At 38.5% G+C, this 20,194-nt stretch overlaps 1 protein-coding gene across 2 annotated transcripts in view; it reads left to right on the forward strand.

Annotated features, from left to right (window-relative positions):
* Nucleotides 1-1,013: 1,013 nt before the first annotated feature.
* Nucleotides 1,014-20,194, forward strand: part of NTNG1 (netrin G1) — a 322,383-nt gene continuing 303,202 nt past the window's right edge. For both annotated transcript variants that reach the window (XM_057744743.1, XM_057744753.1), the window contains exons 1-2: nucleotides 1,014-1,377; nucleotides 8,360-9,119. In XM_057744743.1, the coding sequence (XP_057600726.1) occupies nucleotides 8,874-9,119 (246 nt within the window). In that variant the 5' untranslated portion in view covers nucleotides 1,014-1,377; nucleotides 8,360-8,873. The remainder of the gene's footprint in view (nucleotides 1,378-8,359; nucleotides 9,120-20,194) is intronic.

A 20,194-nucleotide genomic window follows, 5' to 3' on the forward strand; every position in this document is an offset into this window, starting at 1 on the left:
GAGGAGGCCAGAACACAGCTGTCTCTTCAACTTTCCGAAGAAGAATGAATTTCTAAATAAGGAGGTTCGAGGCTTGCGCTGTAGGGGCCGCTGGCTGGGCAGGGGAATCGGTGGTTGAAAAACACCGCTGCGCTATCAGCTAGGAGTAAGGGGTATGCTTAGGCACGGTTTTCGAGGGGTGAGCCAGGAGTGAGGGATGGGACGGGAAGAGGGCATGCGTGGAAGGTACGTGAAGAGTTCCTAGAGACCGCGCTCGTGTGGGCGAGCTAGGGGTGGGGGAGGTGAAGGGTGGTCGCTGAGCCTCGGTACCCTGAGGTTGCGGAGCGGCGGCAGCGGCGGCTAGAGCAGCAGCCGCAACAGCGAGCGGGACGGAGTTAGGACCGCTCGGAGCGCCCAGGTCTCGAGGTAGTATAAGGTTTGCAATCCTTCCACTTGCTGGCAGTTGCAGAAGATCTGCTTTTAAGTGAAACGTACATGCCACCCCTCCAAGGGCTGCAGCTTCCCGCGGCTTGCTTCTTTCTTTCTCTTCTCCGGCCCTTGCGCTCACTCTTTCATTTGTACGCGCCCCTAAGTTTGCAGAGAGCTCGCTGCCGGCTCCCAGCCGGGTCCGGCCAGGCGCCGCGGGCGGGGGCGGGGAGCCCGGGAACCGCAATCCAGAAGCATCGTGGGCCATGTATATTTCATCAACTGGACTTTGGGTGCGTCGCGTCTCGCAGCCATCAACGCTATGTGCAGTGACATTTCTGACTTGAGTGGAGGAATGCGCGAAGGAAGCCCGGACGAAATTGCTACTAGAGGATCTTCTTGGCGCCAATGCTAATTGTCCTGATTTATGTCCCTTCTGACTGCGCTCAACGTCTTCGTCTGTAATAAAATGAAAGCTGTGCCAAGCGGAGTAGAACCACCGGGCCGCTGGTTCTGATCCCCGGGAATCAGGAAATCGTCCTGCAGCTTAAAAAAAATAAAAAAATAAAAAAGAAGAAAAAAAAAGAAAAAAAAAAGGAGAGAAAAAATAGAAATAGAAAAAAAAAAAATCCCTCAGTAAAAGTTTAAGGCGAGAAGTGGCAGAGGCAGTGGCGCGAGGAGGCGCGGCGGAGAGCCGGCGAGCAGAGGACCGTGCTGGCAAGACCTCCCGAAGGCTGCGATTTCATTATTAATATCACTATATTTTTGGAGGGAGAGGAACCTTTCTCATCTTCTCTTCCTCTCCGCCCACCCCTATTCCCTCCCCCTCATCTACCTGTCAAAGTCACTGATCTTTTGCATTTCGGAAGAGGACGTCAACGGGAAGGAATTCCCCCTCTCGGCTAGGGCTCCGAGAGGGGGCGACGCGCAGGAGGCCGCCCCCCGCCCGCCCCGCTGGGGCCGGAGGTGAAGGTAACTAAGCGGCGGGGAGGGGAGTGGCCGGCGGGCGCGGGGCTCCGAGTCCGCGGGGTCCTCCTCCGCCGCGGGCCAGGCGCAACCCGGACCCCGGGGGTGCGCTGGCGGGGCCGCGGCGCTCGGGTCCACACCCCCAGCTCTCCGGCTCCGCCCGCGCCTCGGAGGAAGCTCGGCGGTACCAGCCGCGGCCCGCCCAACGCCGCCCGGGGCTCCGCTGCTGCGGCCGCCGCCCGAGGCGCCCCAGACTGGGCTCGGCCGCCGCCCCGCGCCGTCGGCTGGGCTCCCGCCCGGCGCCTAGCGAGCCGGCCCCACGGTGAGTGCCGCCGGCCTCCCCCTCCCGCAGCGACCCGCGCGTCCCGCCTTGGCCCCTCTCCCCCTCGGGCTTCCTTCCTCCCCCCCTTCCCCCTCCCCCCCCTCAGCGCCATCCACAGGCGGGAGGGAAGGCTCCGGGTGGGCGAGGAACTTTGTGAAGCGCCTTGAGGAGGCAGCGCGCGGAGCCTCTGCGCGCACACACCCCGCACCCTCTCACACCCACACACAAGTCTTCCCGGTGTGCGCCCCGGGCAGGTTACGTGTCTGAGTGATGTACTCGGTGCCCGGGCGCCTGGGCGCGGGGTCGGTGGCTCCATCGACGGACTCGCAGACACACAGCTCGCGCTCCCCACCCTCCCTTTCGTTCTCTCTCTGTCTCTGTCTCTCTCTGTACACACACACGCACACACACCCTGACCACACACAACACATTGGAGGGTTTTTTTTCTTTTTCTTTTCTCTTTCTCTATTTGCCAGTTGTCCTTGCTTGGGGAAAAAACTTGCCCTCTTGCATGCCCTGTGGAGCTGGTGGCCACACTGAGCTTTTGAAGTTCCTTTCTTTTAATCTCCTTTATTGGTGCGAGATTAAAGCATTACTATCCCATGTTGTGCAGCTGGGGAGAAGGGAAGATTGAAAGAGGGAAAGACTTGGTGTAGGAACGCTGTTTGGAATATTTTCTCAGATTCTTTACTGGCATTGCATTAATCGGTTGTTGGGACATTGAATTTCTCTCCTGTATGGATGTGGATATCTATATATAATACAAGTAATACTGAGTATTATTGGGCCCAAAATAACCAATTAAGTGATTCATACACGGGAAAACTTGGATAAAAAAAGAAACTGCGCCCTCTGCTGTTTGTTTTAGTAACCTCACTCAGGGACTTTTTTTTTTTTTTTTTCCAGAAATCCATTTAGGAGGTTGTCATTTTACAGGGCAAGGGGGGAAAAATTCTAGCGGAGATTTTAAGCAACTTTATTAGGAAAACATCCTCGCATCAGGTGTAGCTTTCCAGAGAGTAGAAGCTTTTGTTTCCCCCCTCCTGCCCCTTTCTTCTCAGGGAATGGTAATGGAACCGCTCCTTATCATAGCAGTTTGTCAATCTTTGGAATGGAAAATTCTGAGTAAGATTCAGAATTTCACTAAGCATATGGTGTATCTGGCAGTAGATTTGCTCTAGAAATAAGGCCCTGTTTTATGACTGAAAATACTAAAAGTTCTCATATCTTACAGAATGGGGAAATACAAAACAGAAAAATCTTACAACAAAATCACTTATTCAAATATACTTAATGGTTCAGCTTGTTAGAAAAAAGTTTTCTAGAAATTCTGTTTTTCGCAGTAGGGGCAAAGTTTTTCTGATTTGTCTAGTCCTTGAGACCATCTCTAACCTTTGGGGAATTAACAACCCCAGGTTTTAATGAAGTGTTTTGAACTGTTACTTTGAATGCCTTAAACACCCCCCATCCCCTTTCTTTTTGGCAAAGGAAAATAAAGCTCAAGATTCTTTTGGAAGATAAGTAACTTTCAGTTTTTCATTAAAATGAAATTTGGTTCTTTGCATGTGGATCAGCATGCAAAGAAAAAATGCCTCAAGTGTTTCACATAGAAGGTTGTTCACACAGAAACATACATAAGGGATGTATTTTCCTTTCCTTTTCTGGGTGCCATGAAATAAGAGCTATTTTACCACTGAAGACCAACATGAGGGAATTCAGAATTCTATATAGTCAGCTATTAATTTAGTGATACTTCCTATTGTGAAATTTTAAAAGGGTAATTTTAATATTTTGTGAGAAAACAGTTGATTTTATATACACATAAAGCTGTTTTTCCTATTGAGATTTTTGTTTTGTCAGCTTTCACTGGGTATGTGTGTTAAAATGATTCAGGTTAGCTTTTTTAGGAGCAAGCTAATGTATTTTGCTGTTTCCTTTTGTATATTTGTAAGTGGCGCAAATACTTGTCTTTTCCTCTGTTATTATTCTGAAAAAAAATCAAGTAGTAATGTTAAAAAAACCATTACACACTTAGTTGATATGGTTTCTAACTGTTGTAAAAATTTGGAGAGAGTTTTAGAGTTAGAAAAACACCAAGTCACTTGGAAAGAAATAAAATTTCATACAACTCAGAAAATTAATTGTATGTTAACAGAAAAATGTGCATGTATGAATTATATTATAGGTCAGTAAGAGATTTAACCTACTTTTAAAAATAATTTCATCTTCAGAATCCAGAGTTTTGTTTCAAAACTTCAGGTGGGTGTAGATTTTCTCAAATGTGTATTTGAAACCTTGGATTTCTGAACTTCCCTACATGACAATGAAAGATTTGTTGTTCTATATTAATGAAACAGCACATTTATTCTAGACTTAGCTGATTCTGAAATAATTTTGTATTATCCCATCCCCAAACATCATGCAAAATATGTGCTATTTAATTTCCCTAATCGTTATTCTCTTGGTGAAAACAGAGATCTCTCAAATACTAAGATGTGCTATTTAGTTTTATTAAGAAGAATCTCATGATAGGCAGTTGCTCATAATACCCAATCAAGTATGAGTAAAATATGCCAATGATGTTGCACTACATGTTAAATTCCCTGTATCTTGAAAGACAGTTAACAAAAGGATAGACGCAAATGTCTCCCATTAAAATGACCAGAAAATGCTTTCTTCACAACAAATAAATAAATGCAAAGAGCATTCAATATATGTTAAATATCTCATCTGGTCAATCTCATTATGACAGTGTTGTAAGCTGCTAATTTTGATAGGTAATGGAATTTGGATATGTCTTTGTCTCCTTATATGTTCACTCAATGGAATATGATTATAATCAGTGTTCCTTTTGTTCCTTCCCATTCAGAAACATGCATATTTATAAAATTCTTAATGTCTATGAGAAATGAGTCAATAGCTGTCTATTTCAGGTGCCCCTGAAGAGCTGGGTATTTATGGAATAAATAGCCTACTATCACCACCCCCACCTCCTAGTGAGATTTATATAATAAAATGAATGCTGAGAGCTAGCTAGAGTTGGTGGATTTACTGTCAATATTTTCCTCTCCGTTGATGAAACTGGCAATTGTTTTTGGAATATAATTTTCTATAGTTTTGATCATTGTTACTTTCATGTAATATTTAGGAGGTTTCTTTTCTAATGAAAGAAAGGACCTGTGAAATACCTTCTGCAAAGTTAACCCAAGGTGGAAGGGAATTAGATACAGAAGCCTGGAAGAAGATACGTTCTTGTAGGCAAAGCCATTTTATAGCCCATTTTAGTCCAGATCAGTAACATCTATCAACTTGAGGGCGTGACGTAACTTTATATTTTCACACTGGCTTTGCAAATTTATACAGCAGTCAGAGGCCTATGGAGTACTGATGGCACGTTAATGCGTATTTCTACCAAAGAGGACGTCCCAATACTTTAGTGCACAGGTGGAGATGATGGCACTATTTGATTACAGTAAGTTCCTAAGGTTCGAAAAGTAAAGAACTAGAACTGGGGCTACTCAGAGCTCTTCGGAAGCTGCTCACATTTAGGTGATACGAACACCTGAGACAAATTCAAAGCCCACATTACTTGGCAATTAGTTCGGCTATGGGCAAGAAGGGATTGGTTTAGTATATTAAATCCCCAAATATGTCATTGACTGTCCTTGTCATAATCTGTTTGCCTGGTTATTTGCTGTGATGACCTAGCTTTTAAGAAGCTATTGGTGATTTTAACCTGGTTGAAAGCATAGCTGGATGGGAACTGGTGCCATTAGGTAATAGAGGTTAAGGGGTAAATAATATTCTATTTTAAAATCATTTTATTTTCTTTGAAAACTCCATAATTATACTTCAGTAGAAAATTCTTGATTTTGACAGAGGCTTCTTTTCCATTGTGTGTCATGGAAGTTCATAGATTTAATTTCTTTCTAATTGTAAGTTAAGAGGATTTTCTTTGAAGTGTGTGTGGCACTGAAAATTAAGGAGATCCTAATGTGAAGGGTACGCACTAAGTGACGCTACAAACATAAAAGTTGGAATGAAATCAAGTAATTACCTTAAAGAACAGCTTAGTGACCCTCTGCTCCTGATCTGTAATCTGCCGTGGTCAATATCTTTCTCTGTGTCAATGGGAGCTCATTAAATGTAAATTCTGCAGACTAACTGAGCTATGCCATATTAGTGCTTGCCAAAGCTTGACATTTTTAATACATTAATAATATGTTTGTAATGTAATGGAAAACTATTAATCACAACTGGTTATGTGCCAGAAATTTAAGCTATAATTGGCTGCTTCTTGTCAAGAATGTCTGTCGCCCAGTCCTGCAACTGCCTAATATTCAAATGTCTTGCACTCCTCTGCATTTTTCTTTGTCAGTTTTCTAAATTCGATCAATGGTGTAGTCCATAATTCTGTATAATGACCATCATTATAATTCTGGTGTACTTTAATGAGAATTTGTTACATTGGGATCGCTGTTGTGTCAGGAAATAGTAGCAGGTTCCCATACATTTCCTTAGTGTCCAAATTGTTAACATACGTATCTATGGTCATCCTTTATTTTGTGATTTGAGTGAGGCAAAAGGTGGATGAAGACAGTAGCCATGAATAAATAGATCAGGGGAATAATATTTATTGATTAAAAAATGTGACGATTAATCTCATGGAATTCAAATATTAATCTCATGGAATTCAAATATATTTTGAAAATAATATTAAAAGTTAGCTTGTAGTGTTCATTCATTTCAAACTCAAAGCAGTTCATTCCAGGCCTTCAAGAGTATATGGCTCTTGATAAATAAGTTGTTATGTATTTGAAACTAAGAATTTAAGTTAATAATTTCAGTGTAGTATATTTTACACTGCTTCAGTTATAATGCCTACTCACCCTTCTTTTCCATGTCTCCACCATGAAAGTGTTTGTTCTTATTATAATAAAGTAGTAAACACAGTTGAAAAATGCATCTAGAAAATGTAAATTTGTATTACTACCTTTTCAGATTATTAATTGTCAAAATGTCAGCTGTTTCTGAAAATATCAACTTAAAATTACTAATGAATCTGAAAAAAGCAGAAGGCTGTAGTAGCCACTACATGGTTCTCTGTGATTTTTTTCTTTTTGTTTTAACATTTCAAAACGTACTCAACACAATATAATCTTTACGTTACAAGAAAGAGGCAGATTCAAATCTGTAGTTTATACATGTTTAGACAAACTGCTAATTATTGCTTCATAGGAACTCAAATATTCAGCACTTTTCCTAATAGAAAATATCACAAATTGCAGCAGTATGATAACACTTTATGAATTGAATATAATGAAAATTGCAGTTGCATCCATAAAGCAATTATTATAAATTACTTTGCTATGGAAACACAATTCAACCATCTGTTGGCATTTCATAGTCTCTGTGGCTTAGTTCATTTTAAGATGGTACATTATTTAAAGATAGTGAATTCCTTTTATAAGACTGTGTGAGGATAGTGAACTTCCATATTTAAACTGCTTAGTGTGAATTGAAGGGTCTATAATGGTATTTACTGAAACTGTAGGCCTTTTTGTCCTTTTACATTTGAAAAATAGTTAATTATTGGTACTATGACAATATAAACCAACTAATTAAGCAAACAGACTTTTCTTACACCTGGATTCCAAATAGTATAGTTTGTTTGATTTGGGCAGTGATCTCTAAAGAGAAAAGTTGCCAGGTAAACTCAGCAGTGCCATGTAGGCTACATAGTTATGTAAGCTGTGTTATCAGTTAACCAAAAGTACTTTTAAACAGTAATTTTTATTTTCTCTTAGAATTAGTGCCATATTATTCTGCTTCATGGCCTGTTAACTCACCCTCAGCTATTTTTATATGTGCATTTTAAATTGTGCGTTTTACTACAGAGCTTTTAGTTATAAAGCAGCACATAATATTCGCCTTTGGGACAAATTCTCTTCTTCTGTTACAGAAAGTAACTGCAAATGCAGATGTAATGGCTATAAAAAGATGTAAGAAAATAGAAAATTTTTATGAAAGGAAAATTTGCTCCTTTGGTTTTATTTTTGAGTATTTTTTCAGAGATCCAAGTTATCTTTATCGCAAAATGCAACTAAACAAAAGATGCTAAATTCTTCCAATATAATGAGCAAATCCGAAGGGACGGCAAACCGTGCCAACAATGCCAGTTTTCACTCCAGTTAACAAAAGCTAAGAATCGTACAAGGAATTTGTAGATTTTTAGGGTCTCTTTGCCAAGAGACAAAAGGCATAGAAGTAGTTGTCACTTTGTCATTGTTATAAAAGCGCTTGTTTCCCCCATTGTTCTCCTGGAAGCTTTTCCAGCACTGCAAAATATGAGAAATGTTTAAATCTAGCTGCTTGCTCTTATTTTGTCAAGATGGAAATATAATTTTTGAAGTGAAAACCTGTAACTCACCTGGAACGCAAACATCTGTCTTTGTTATGGAAGGGTTAAGTCCTTCATATCAAAATTCTCCTCAATGTGAATGATTTCTGTGGTTTGCTCATTCTAGCAAAGCAGCTGAGTAAAGGTTGTCCATATTACACCAATTTGCTTCATATTGCATCAAACCTCCCAAATGTCAACATATCATACGTTTTGTAACGCATTGATTGTGGGACAATAACTCTTATTCTTATTGTTTCTAAAAGGGTGTTGGTGCCAGAAGAAAAGAATGATTGATGGAAAGCAGACACCGAGCTATAGACACTCATCCTTTTGCTTCAGATACTGATACCTCAGTGTGCCTGAGCGTCCCTTGTGAGCCGTGAGCATCGAGGATCACCCAGGGTTATTGGATGTACAATAGGAGAGCCATCATTTTGCTAAATCATTATCTGCTACTGGACACCTTTTACAAAAACCAAACTAGACCCAAGTCTAATAGATATGTTCTAGAACAGTGAAAAAGCTGCAAGTTGTTGCTAATGCCTAATGCACAAGTATGCTAGGCTTCCACCAAAGTCCTCAATATACCTGAACGTGTGCAATATCTGAATCCTTTGCTTTTAGTTTTGGAATCTAATTTGAAGTCTCATCTTCTTCTTCTTCTTTTTTTTAATATACAAGCCTACCTACGTATAGACGTACATGTGTATGTAAAATAGAGACCACAGATAAGCAAACCCGGCTTTAGTTACCACGAAGATTGCCAAGAATTTAGAAATGTATTTGTCAAGATTCCTATCAATTCATGCCCTTTGGGTTACAGTGTCCTCAGTGATGCAGCCCTACCCTTTGGTGTGGGGACATTACGATGTGTGTAAGACTCAGATTTACACAGAAGAAGGGAAAGTTTGGGATTACATGGCCTGTCAGCCGGAGTCCACAGACATGACAAAATATCTGAAAGTGAAACTGGATCCTCCGGACATTACCTGTGGAGACCCTCCTGAGACATTCTGTGCAATGGTGAGACAACCTTTTTGAATAGAATGTTTCCTATTAAGTGTGGGGATGTTGTATTATAAGCATATAAATGTGGTGAGTGTAGAGATGCAACTCAGGCAATGAGCTGAATCTGCAGGTGGCAGGTCTGTGCTAACAGGCCAGCTTCGTTCTCAGTGGAGGCCCGCACCACCTGGAATTACAGTTTGCACAGTGTGATTGATGCACTGGAACTTACTTTCCTGTGAACCAAAGATTTCACTGAGATGAGTGCACTGAGTAGAAATTATGAAAGAAAATGTCCAACTGAAGTTTAAATTTCAGATTGGAGATTGAGAATATGATTAGGCTATATGTGATATGGTAAGGATAAAATCCATTGGTGAACCAACTTTAAAAACACAAAGGTTTCTTCACATACATATTTAAATTAAGGCTAGTCCTATGTTCCATAGTTCAAGGCTAGAGTAGATGCCATGGTTTTCTTAATCAGGAAACTGCTGTGCTCTGGAAATGCTTGGTTAGGGGACCAGTGAGTAGGGAAGCAGAGGAGGAGACAGGGGCTAAAGCTTCATGGGAAGCTTTTCCAGAAGACTCTTATTTGTCAACTTCTGCAGCTTCTTCTTTACAAGGTTTGCGATTTTCCATAGAAAAGGTTGAAATATTGAAAATATGCTTGCTGAAATTGTAAAGACATGGAGCATACAAATTCAGATACTCTCCTTTTGATAAGCAAAGTTAGATAATTCATTTTTTTCATAGTATATATAAGCCTTTTTCTGGATGGAAAGGTAAATGTGATGTGAAAAGCTAACATAGGAGTTACATGTTGAATTTTCACTAGAGACATTGCTGAAAATATACCCATAAGGTATTAGTAAGAGTTTGGTGATTGAAATGATGCAAACCAATGTGCTAAAGAATTCAGACAGTGTGTTCATTTGGTTTATGTTGTTGTGGTGTTTTTTTTTTTTTTTTTTTTTGTTAGTGGTTGTCTTTATTTGATACAGGAACTGTGATCCCATTTTTCTCCATGTAACAGATGTAATCGTATGGCAGATTTTAATAGTATCCTTACCTGACTTTATTATCTTGAACTTGGCCTGGCATTTTCGGGATAGTGAAACTATTAATCAAAGTAGCATCTGTTCACAGTCCCTACTGAGTTAAATTAGCATAAGATCATCTTAGACCTAACACTGTAGAAAAGGTTTTGTAAGAGGAAACAATTTTGAGCACTAAAGAGTGTTTTCACCTAAAAGCTAAGGGCTTGCCATTTTTCAGAAGTGCCTTTGGGGACTGGTTTGAATTATAGTCTAAACCTGATTTTGTGGAGAGTGAGAAAAAGAGCTTGGCTATTAGGTGTCACTATGACTAAAGTGCTCTGAAAGACTAAATATTTCAAAGAGAGGACCGTCTCTCTGGGAAGCAGGTGTGTGCTTTGCAAAGAAGTTGTCTTTTAGAAACCAGAGACTTCCAGAAGAGGAGTTTATTCAAACACATTAGGAAAACTATAATAAATCTGTAAAAGAGCGGTGGTATTTGTTGGCTTTATATAAGGTTTTTAATCATTTCTCATAAAGGGCCCAATTTAAGATCTCATTGCAAATTTGGGGTGAAATTGCTGTTCAGGTGACAGGTGGTGCAATCTTCCACTCCTTACTGGAGGATGAGTTCTGGGCCACGTCTTCATATTATTAAGAACACTCTAACTCTGTATATTGGTTTGCATGAACTTGTAGCAATATGCCCCTTCTGGAATTGTTTAATAATTTACAGATCTAAGTAAAATAACAAAGATCCTTTTTCAGAGTGCTGTTTGTACTTGCATAGGCCCTATATGATGTGTTCAATATGTGATTTGAATGTGCAGCTTCCCTGATGTCAGCCTCCGGCAAGAGAATGCTTGCTCAGCACTGCTCCTGTCCATCATGTTGAAGGGCTTACTTGGTGTCTTCAGCATGCCTCTTTCTGCCATCTTGAGTGGGAAAGGGCGCATTATAGAACTTCTCATGCCTGCCTTTTACAGTGACATGGTCTAAGGTCCTTAAATGAGCCAGTTCCTACCAGTTTACTGGCTAAATGATGTTAGAGAGACTAAAAGAGACGAAAATGAAAATGATATCCCTCAAGTGCAGCTTTCTCAAGTGCAGTACTATGTGTACCTTGTATGTTTATAGGAAATTACACAGGGCAGTGATTTAAAAGGCTACATTTTACTAAGAGGTAGATATTCAGAAGCCTTGGTGAGTTTAAGCTTGTCATTGAACAGAATTGTTTTTCAAGGGAGAGTGTGAGGTTTGTGAGATGTTAGCTATCAATGCTTAATTTGGTCTCCTTAATGTATATTTGATTGGTATAACAGATTTAATAATCTATCCTCTAAATACATTGTTTGGGACTATTTGTATGAATATTATATACCAAGTCAGATAGTGACCTAATGTAGCAACGCTTCCTCTCTGCAGTTTTGGATTTTCCATAAAACTCTTCAGTGTAAGGGCTCCTGACACAGGCTGTAGAGCTGTTTCAGGATGCTGTCATATCAGACCTGTTTAGGTGCTCCTTAGCCCGAGGTCTAATGGGAATCCATAAAGTCATTTGTGCTATGACTTTCACGTTCTCGCCTCCTTGACACACGCATCCACACCTGCTCCCTCAGAGTCGTTATGGCCTATTACATCAGGGCAGCTGCCACATAAGCACAATCACTGCTTAGCCCTGATATGTAAATGTTTGCTGCAAAATGGTTTCAGTAATCACCTGCTCAGCTAGTGACACCCTTATTAGCTGTGACTATAGCAATTCTGAGCACCGAGGGGACATTTGGTCAGAGAAATACCCTATAATTCCCATAGCCAATTTATCTTATATAAAGTTGAAGTTCATTGGCAATGCGCTGAGAGTCTGTATTGCTGCTTTGTGCATTGTCTCCATCATTATATGCCAGTGACCATCCGTGAATGCTGCATTTACTTTAGAGTGAAAATTTTAGGGAAAAAAGGATCACACGATTCCATTTAACAGATCTCTGTTTATTAATCTGGATAACGTACTTAATACCTCTTTCATGTCTGGTGATTTTCAATTTTTTGTATAGTAATAGTGCCAGCATTTTAAACATTAATTTTAAGATTCTGCCATTTCTACTTACAATAGTGGAATAGGGGAATAGAAGTATAGATGTACATATACACATATACTTACATATGCATACATTTTGTGTATTGAGGCCACACATTTTCTTTTGAATTTAATTTGATATATTCCTTGTAAGTTGTTGATGGCTGAAAGAACTCTGTTTTTATTAAGGGGAGGAATCTGAAGGGTAGAAGAGGGTTAAGCATTTTTTTTTTTGGCTGGGATAACATGTTAGTATAGATTATGTCCTTCCTTCAGCCACATAAAAGCTTCAGGTAGCACAGCTTTGTCAGAAAACACAGATCACTTTGTGACTACAGTTTGTTTCAATTTGCATGCAGAGCAAATAGGATGATCTGAACCTGTGTGTAAAGCTGAAGTGACAACACAAAGCTATGACTTGTTCTTTGTGTTTAGACAAACTTAGCTGTCATATTGCCACCCAACACCCCAGTGGCTTAAAAATGGCAAAATTATCTGCAATTATCTCCAGTCTGCAGCTAATTTTCTGGATAAGTTAAACAGACACTTTCAAAAGAAGCCTACAGACGGAAGAAGTCATGGGCGTTTGTACAATTTATGGTGCAGAAGCGCTGATGACGGTAGAAATGTGAGCCCTTGAGTGCAGCTATGGATTTCAGAGCCAATCAAAACTAAATTAGGAAACAAAGATTATTAAAAAGTCTTCTGTGCATGTAATTTTGGCATAATATTATGAGGTGGACATTAAATGCTTCCCTTGGAGACCTTCAGCATCATTAATGCAGCACGCCTTTAATTACATGTAGACTCATATTACTAAAAAATGGAGAAAATAAAGTACTCTGAGGTGTAGTTAGCAATACCCTCATTATGTTTACTGAAATAATTAAAAGAAAGGGTATAATTTTTCTAAATAAAATGTCAGAATTTGAAATCAAAATGGATTTTCTTTAGGAAATTTCCTAATGTGTGCCTTCGCTCTTGATAAGCATTTATTCAAGCACCATAACAGGTCTATTAATGATCATTCCATATTGTGCTGTTTCCAGATAGATTCCTATTAAGAAAAAAAATTTTAATTACTATAAGCATTGTGGATAGAGCATATTTCATTACGCTCAAATGGAATTTACAAAAGTAGTACAAAGCCTTCACGTTTTATGATTTTAAAGGAACCCAGTGGAATGAGTGAGTGGTGACGCATAGTCTCAGGGCTATCTATACTTACATTTTTGACTTGCCATCAGCTCAGGTTGCCATCTGGTGGCTATCAGGTGGCCTTTGAGAAGTTAATTTGATAAATTTAGTTACGTTTTCAATGACAAGGCATTAATATCAATTTTCCAAAAACTGGAAATGACATTGACTTATATAATAATCAAATAATCCTCCACTCTGTTCACATGAAACATAATTTAATAAATGAATGAAGTTTTAATAACAGTGACATCTTTCATTTGAATTGATTTATCCCTTAATTATGCCAGAATGGAATTTTTAAAAATCTTCGGTTCCTTCTTTATTAACACTTCATTGTTATTTAGTTCAGTATTTAGACTTACTTCTTAGAAAAGTTTATGTTTGCAGTGAATTAAGTTCCAAGGAGGTCAGTTTTTCTCATATGTCACTGTATCAAGTATTCCCTTGTGAAGGAGGCAACAGTAGCTCTGTATTATCTATTGCATGAAGTCTAAAGTACTTTACCTGGTTTTTAAATCTGAGTGTTTACAACCTTATTTCCCATTACTTCCCATTGGGACCCAATGGCATTTCCAAGGGATTTAAGGCTAGCAGTCTTATTGGAAGGGGACTACTGGATTTGGGTTGAGGCTGCATTGGCATAACATGCATGGTTTATGCGGGAGGTCTTGGGAGGGAGCTGATAAATATTATGGTAGGGCTAACCAAAAAAACTACCTCATGTCATTCATGGTTCCCAGTGTTCTCTATGTGTACAAGTACTCTTGTCTCTGTTGGGCTAAAGCACAAATATTACTGCAGACTGCTGTATGCAGTGTAAAGTGAAAAGAGCATATAGCACATGCAAAATCTGGTGATGGTGGTGGTGGTGGTGGTGAGAATCAAAGTCAAATTCATAGAACCTGATGAGTTAAACTTGTATATATATGTATTTCTCAACTTAGGAGATGCTGGAGTTTGCTGCATAAGATAAGCATGGCTTATATACCTGGTGCTCCAATTTTACACAAAGATTAGAAGGATCATTTAACTGAATACACAAATGCAAGATTTTAAAGGTTAAACATGCGACTTCAACATAATTACTGCCTTGTAGTAGACTACTTTGAATTACCTCCTTCAGTTCCCCAAGAGGTAACCTTGTCTGCTCTGGAGGAATATCACTTGGAAATTGTGAGAACTAGTGCCCTAAAAAGACCCATAGTCTGTCTGGAGTGTTTTGGGCACATTCTGTAGACTTTTGGTGGTGGTGGTGAGGTTTGTTCTGCTTAGCTCTGAAACTGTGCCTAGGTCGTAAGCTGTCATCTTGGTCCTCTGACATTAGTGACTAGTGTCATCATGCGAGAAGTCCCTCATCTCGTGTGTTTTCTCTACCAGGACAAGCAGAAGATATTCCACTTGCTTGGAATAGTCTCCACTTATCCCAATTCCACCCACCGTTCAAGGTCTGTGTCAAGTTGGTTTCTCTATATACGTCCTGCCAACTTCAGCTCATATTATTCTCTTGACCTTTTAACTATGTAATTAAAATATATACCTATCTAGCTACTTTACTGTGCTGTACCACTTAGCACTTCATTACATTTTATTGGCTGATGTATCCACATACGCATATATTTCCTGTGTTTACCATATCCGGACTCCTGGTCTGGATTTCTGCCCTTTAAGTGAGATAATATGTGAGACAGCCTCCCATGCTCTCTGATGCAGAGCAGGGGCTCAACAGAGACTATAGATTATATTGCTTTTCTACCTCATAGCATTTACCATATTTCTAGGTGACAAATAAATAATAGCATGTTTTTAACAGATTAATTGATCAATTGATTGAATATAGATTTTGATTTTCTGGAATGTTTTCTATTTCTCGAGGACTTTTATCATGAATTTTTTTTCCTCTGTGAATTAAGAGACAACTAGAAAAATTTAGCTAATGCATTTGGGCAGTTTTTAATGATGTTCTCAAACGAGAGATGGGAGAGAAAAATCTACTCTGAGTTTCAACACTGAAAGTATGTATGAAGGATTCTTTTTTTCCATTTCTAATTCAATCTTTTAAAAAATAACTTTCCAAATAAAAAATTTGGAAAAGGAGAAAAACCTAACACTCAACATTGAAATCATTTTGCCATATTTCTTAAAAGTCTCTCTCCCTAAATATAATATACATTTTGTTTTACAAAATTGGAATCATAGACTCATATCAGATAAAATTTTTCATCTTTTTTCGTTTACTACTATAGCTTTATCATTTACTTAGATCATTTATATATTCTTAGAGAATATGATTTGCTAGCTATAAATATCCTATGGATACATAATATTTTATTTAATTATCCTCCTACCTTGATGATTTGATGTTATTTTCATTTCATTTTTTTTCCATTGGTTATAATGCCAGATGAACATATATCAGTATAGTTTTCTGTATTAAACATACCCTTCTTCTCTCATATCCCAAACCTCCTATATTAAATGCACATGTTTTTAGGATGGTGAGCTCATCATATTGACTTAGTTGAGGCTAAAGGGTTGGACTGTATTCTTTTGTTCTCAAGGGTGGAATCCTACTGAATGGCAGGGACATTCTCTATGTGAGTCTCGGGGAAAGAGGTGTTGCACTTAAGTCAAGATGTGGGACTTAGGCAGGCCCCTCTCTGGGGCCTTGTTCTCTTTTGTCTGGACTTGAGAGAGCTTCTGGAGGTAGAATGAAGACAGTTTCTGCCACACGGTAGAGAGCAAAGTCAGGAGACCTCTTTAGGAGCAACAAGCTGAAGATGAGGAAATCACACCTTGTAAACTATACCTGTGGCTTTAAAACTTTCTTTAATTTGATCCACAGTGAGAAATACATTTTATATTGGAACGTAGTAAACACACACTTGTCCACACAGACACAACCAAAACAAAAGCTTTGCGAAACAGTCCTTACCCTTTTATATGTGCTCTGCCCTCTGATATTTTTCTTCCTTTATATTCCTTTTTCTTCTTTAACAAATAATTGAAAATTACGTACTGATAGTTATCTACAAATTACAAGTAGTATTGGTTTTGAACCTTGCATAAATGGAAAAATAGTGTACACATTATTGTATAGCTTCCTTTTTTAATTTAACATTATATTTTTGAGATATACTGCTTTGTAGTATTCTACCCTATGGATATTTCTTTAATCAGTTTTCTATTTATTGACATTTAGGTTGTTAGGCTTTTATACTTTAAGGTTCTTAACTGGTGTCAAACTGTCCTCCAGAAAGATAGTTTATTTATTCTTCCTCTAACATTTTATGAAATGTCCTAGTAGCTAGATCCTCGTCAATACTGGACATTATATTGTTAAATTTTCTTCAAATGTAGGGCCTTAGCAGGTAAATTATGTAGTTTACCAAAAAGGATATTGATGAAATTATCCTTATTCTCATGACCTTTTCTGTTAAGATAATAATTTTTAAAATTTGGCATTGATATACAAACATATTGGAAGGTGAAAATGACATTTCATTTTTAAAGATGTATTTATTTGCTTATTGAAAAGATTGATTTTTTTAAATGTGTTTCTTGGCCATTTAAATTTTCTTATTTCTAATTGTAGTAGTTTTACTCCTTTGTACTTTTTGCCCCTTTTCTATTGAAGCCAACAATTAAAAGATATATATTTGGGCCTTTTCAACAGACACCTTTGTTTGTCAGTTGATCAAGTTCAAAAATGAGTACCCTTTCTTCTAGAAGAATATCTCTTATTTCAGAGACTTTTCTGCACCCTTTATTTTGTGCGAATTTTACGTGATCTTGCACTGGGCTTTTGGTGGCAAGGGGCCCATTATCTCAGGGCTAGGAAACATTCATCTGAGTGCCCCCTCAAGTCTTTTGTTTCTAATGTAAAATCTTTGAGAAGTTGTCATTTACCCTCAGAAAGCGTTCCTTTTCACTTACAAGGATGAGTCAAAAATTATCCTCACTTTGGCTGTAGAATTTATTTTAATTAACTTCTAGAAAAGACAAATATGTCATTTTTCGACATAATCTCTTTGCTTTTCAATACCCTTTGTCCACCTGTCAACAAGCTTTCATATTCCCTCATTAAAAAATGTTTTAGGCTGAGCTGCGGGCCATGAATGCACTGCTGTCTTCACTTCTTTATCAGAAATGAATCTTCTTCCTTGTAGGGCTGCTTTCAGGGGACCAAACAGGTGAAAGCCTGATGGAGCAAGATCAAGACTATAGGGAGGATGCTCTAACACCTCAAAACGAAGTTTTTGCTGAGTGTCCACAGTACGGGCAGAAGTGTACAGGCATGCATTGTCATGCAAGGTCAAAACACCCTTGGATAGCAATCCTCTGCATTTAATCTGAAGTTTAGGCTTCAGCTCTTCAATAAGCATCTCACTGTAACAAGCGCTGTTGATTGTTAAACCTTTTTGCTGATAATGTTCCAATACTGGCCCTGGAGAATCCCAGAAAACTGTAAGCATCAATTTTCCAGCTGATGGTTGGCTTTTGAACTTTTTCTTGATCAGTGATTGAGGATGTTTCCTTTCCATACTCTGCCATTTACACTCAGGCTCTTAGTGATGAATCCATGTCTCATCACCAGTAATGATTCTCTTTAAGAAACTTTTACCTTCCTTAGAGTATCAGTCCAAATTTTATCTGCAAATATCCTAACTCTACTGTTTATGCTCTTCTGTGAGTTGTTTCAGTACCCATCTTGCACAAACTTTTCAAAACCTAAGTCTGTCGTGGATTACTTCATTTTGAGGTGCTAGAGCATCCTTCCTATAGTCCTGATCTTGCTCCATCGGACTTTTCACCTGTTTGCTTCCCTGAAAGCAGCCCTGTGAGGACGAGGGTTCATTTCTGATAAAGAAGTGAAGACAGCGGTGCATTTGTGGCTTGCAGGTCAGCCTAAAATATTTTTTAATGAGGAAATACGAAAGCTTGTTGACAGATGGACAAAGTGTATTGAAAAGCAAGGAGATTGTGTTGAAAAATGACGTATTTGTCTTTTCTAGAAGTAAGTTCTACAGCCAGAGTGTGGGTAATTTTTGACTTACTCTCGTAGAATCAGTCCTTTCAGAGACAGTTGCATACTGAAACAAATTCCTTGTATAAAGTGGCTGGTGTGAAATCTGCTTTGGTTTTAATTCACCAAACCAATGGGCAGACTAGCTTTTCATGTGCCATTTTTAGATTTCAGAATTTCTTTTCCTTACAAAAGGGGAAAAGGATGAAAGTTGTTTCACATGCATCATATTGGAAAAGAACTTACTAAGATTGACAGGTTGTAAGTTTCTTCTCATCTTTCTGGGAATAGATAGATTCTCATAGTATCAGTTCTATGAAAATTAAAGATGTGAGTTGAGGAAGAAATCAGAATTGGTTTTCATTCTTTGACCTATTTTGAAACTGACTTCTGAAATGCTAAATGAAGAATTGAGCTGGATTCTGTTTTAGCACAAAGAAATAGCCCTTTCATTCCAGAAGGTTGATGTCCATTGAGAGGTTTAGCAGCTGATGTTATCATCAGGTCATGTCTGAACAATGATGTTTCACCATTACATATAACTTTTTGTTTGTTTTCTTTTGCTCTCTTTCCTTCTTGGAAATGATAAAATGAAGATATCAAATATACTTCTAAGCAATCCTCTTTCAAGGGAGAGGAGAATCCAATATATGTGGCCAGTACAAGTTGCAGAAGAGGATGTGGCATGACAAAGAAAAGGAGCTGGTTCTCACTCTGAAGTTGGTTGTGATGCCTGGACCACGCCACATGGATTTTGATTTCAAAATTTAGAAAAACTAATCTTACATGTGGTGTTAGAAAGCATTGTCACCAATGCATCTACTGGCTGGCTCAGGGTAATGTTCTATTTAGCCATCACTAGGGTCACTTTCATAGTGCCTAGCACAGTGCAAAGCACATAGTATTACTTAATGCGTGCTTATTGAATTGAACTTGTGGAATATTTTTACAAATATTTATTTGAGAACTTTCCTGGTGTCATGCACTGTACTAAACACTTGGTCTTTGTTAGTTCATGTAATCCTCAGTCCTATCATTATCCTTATTTAATGGTTGAAGTAATTAAGGCAAGAGGTTAAGTAACTTTTCCAACTGAGTAGTGAGAATAGGATATAAACCCAGGCAATCTGACATGCATGCCCTACTTTTAAACTATACTATAAACTACCCTCTAACTTTATTTGTAATATATGGAATAAAGCATCACGAAAACATTTTTAAAATCACATTTATAATTTGGACTATGAGCTACAATACTGTGATTTTGTTATTTAAAAAGCCTTTTATCTAAAATAACCTCAGAAAATTGGATTCTGTAAACAGAGTGTATGGAATGTTGGAAATGCACATTATGTGATGAGTGTCTTCATTCAGGGATAAGAGAACCAATCAACAGTGTTTGTTTCCATTCCTGCTTTCATTTCCATTAACGTGTTCATATAAATGGAAATAAGCTGTTAAAAATCATAGAGAGCAGAGTACGTATTGTATTCACCATCTAAAACCAGAATAATAAGTCAGCAACTGTTGGCTAGTTAACAAAATCATATTCTTGCGGGTGAAGTGTTGAGAAAAATAGCATGATACTTTAGATTTTTTTTTACACTATCAATAACAACTGTTATCATATAGCCAACTGCCTCCATGCTGTCTCTACTTGGATGTCTAGTAGGCATTTTAAACCTCACATGTTTATTATAGAACGCTTGATTTCTTCTTCCCAAATCGATTCTGACTCTGGTCTTTCCCATAT

The sequence above is a fragment of the Hippopotamus amphibius genome, chromosome 1, assembly GCF_030028045.1.
Source record: "Hippopotamus amphibius kiboko isolate mHipAmp2 chromosome 1, mHipAmp2.hap2, whole genome shotgun sequence".
Classification (NCBI taxonomy): Eukaryota; Metazoa; Chordata; class Mammalia; order Artiodactyla; family Hippopotamidae; genus Hippopotamus; species Hippopotamus amphibius.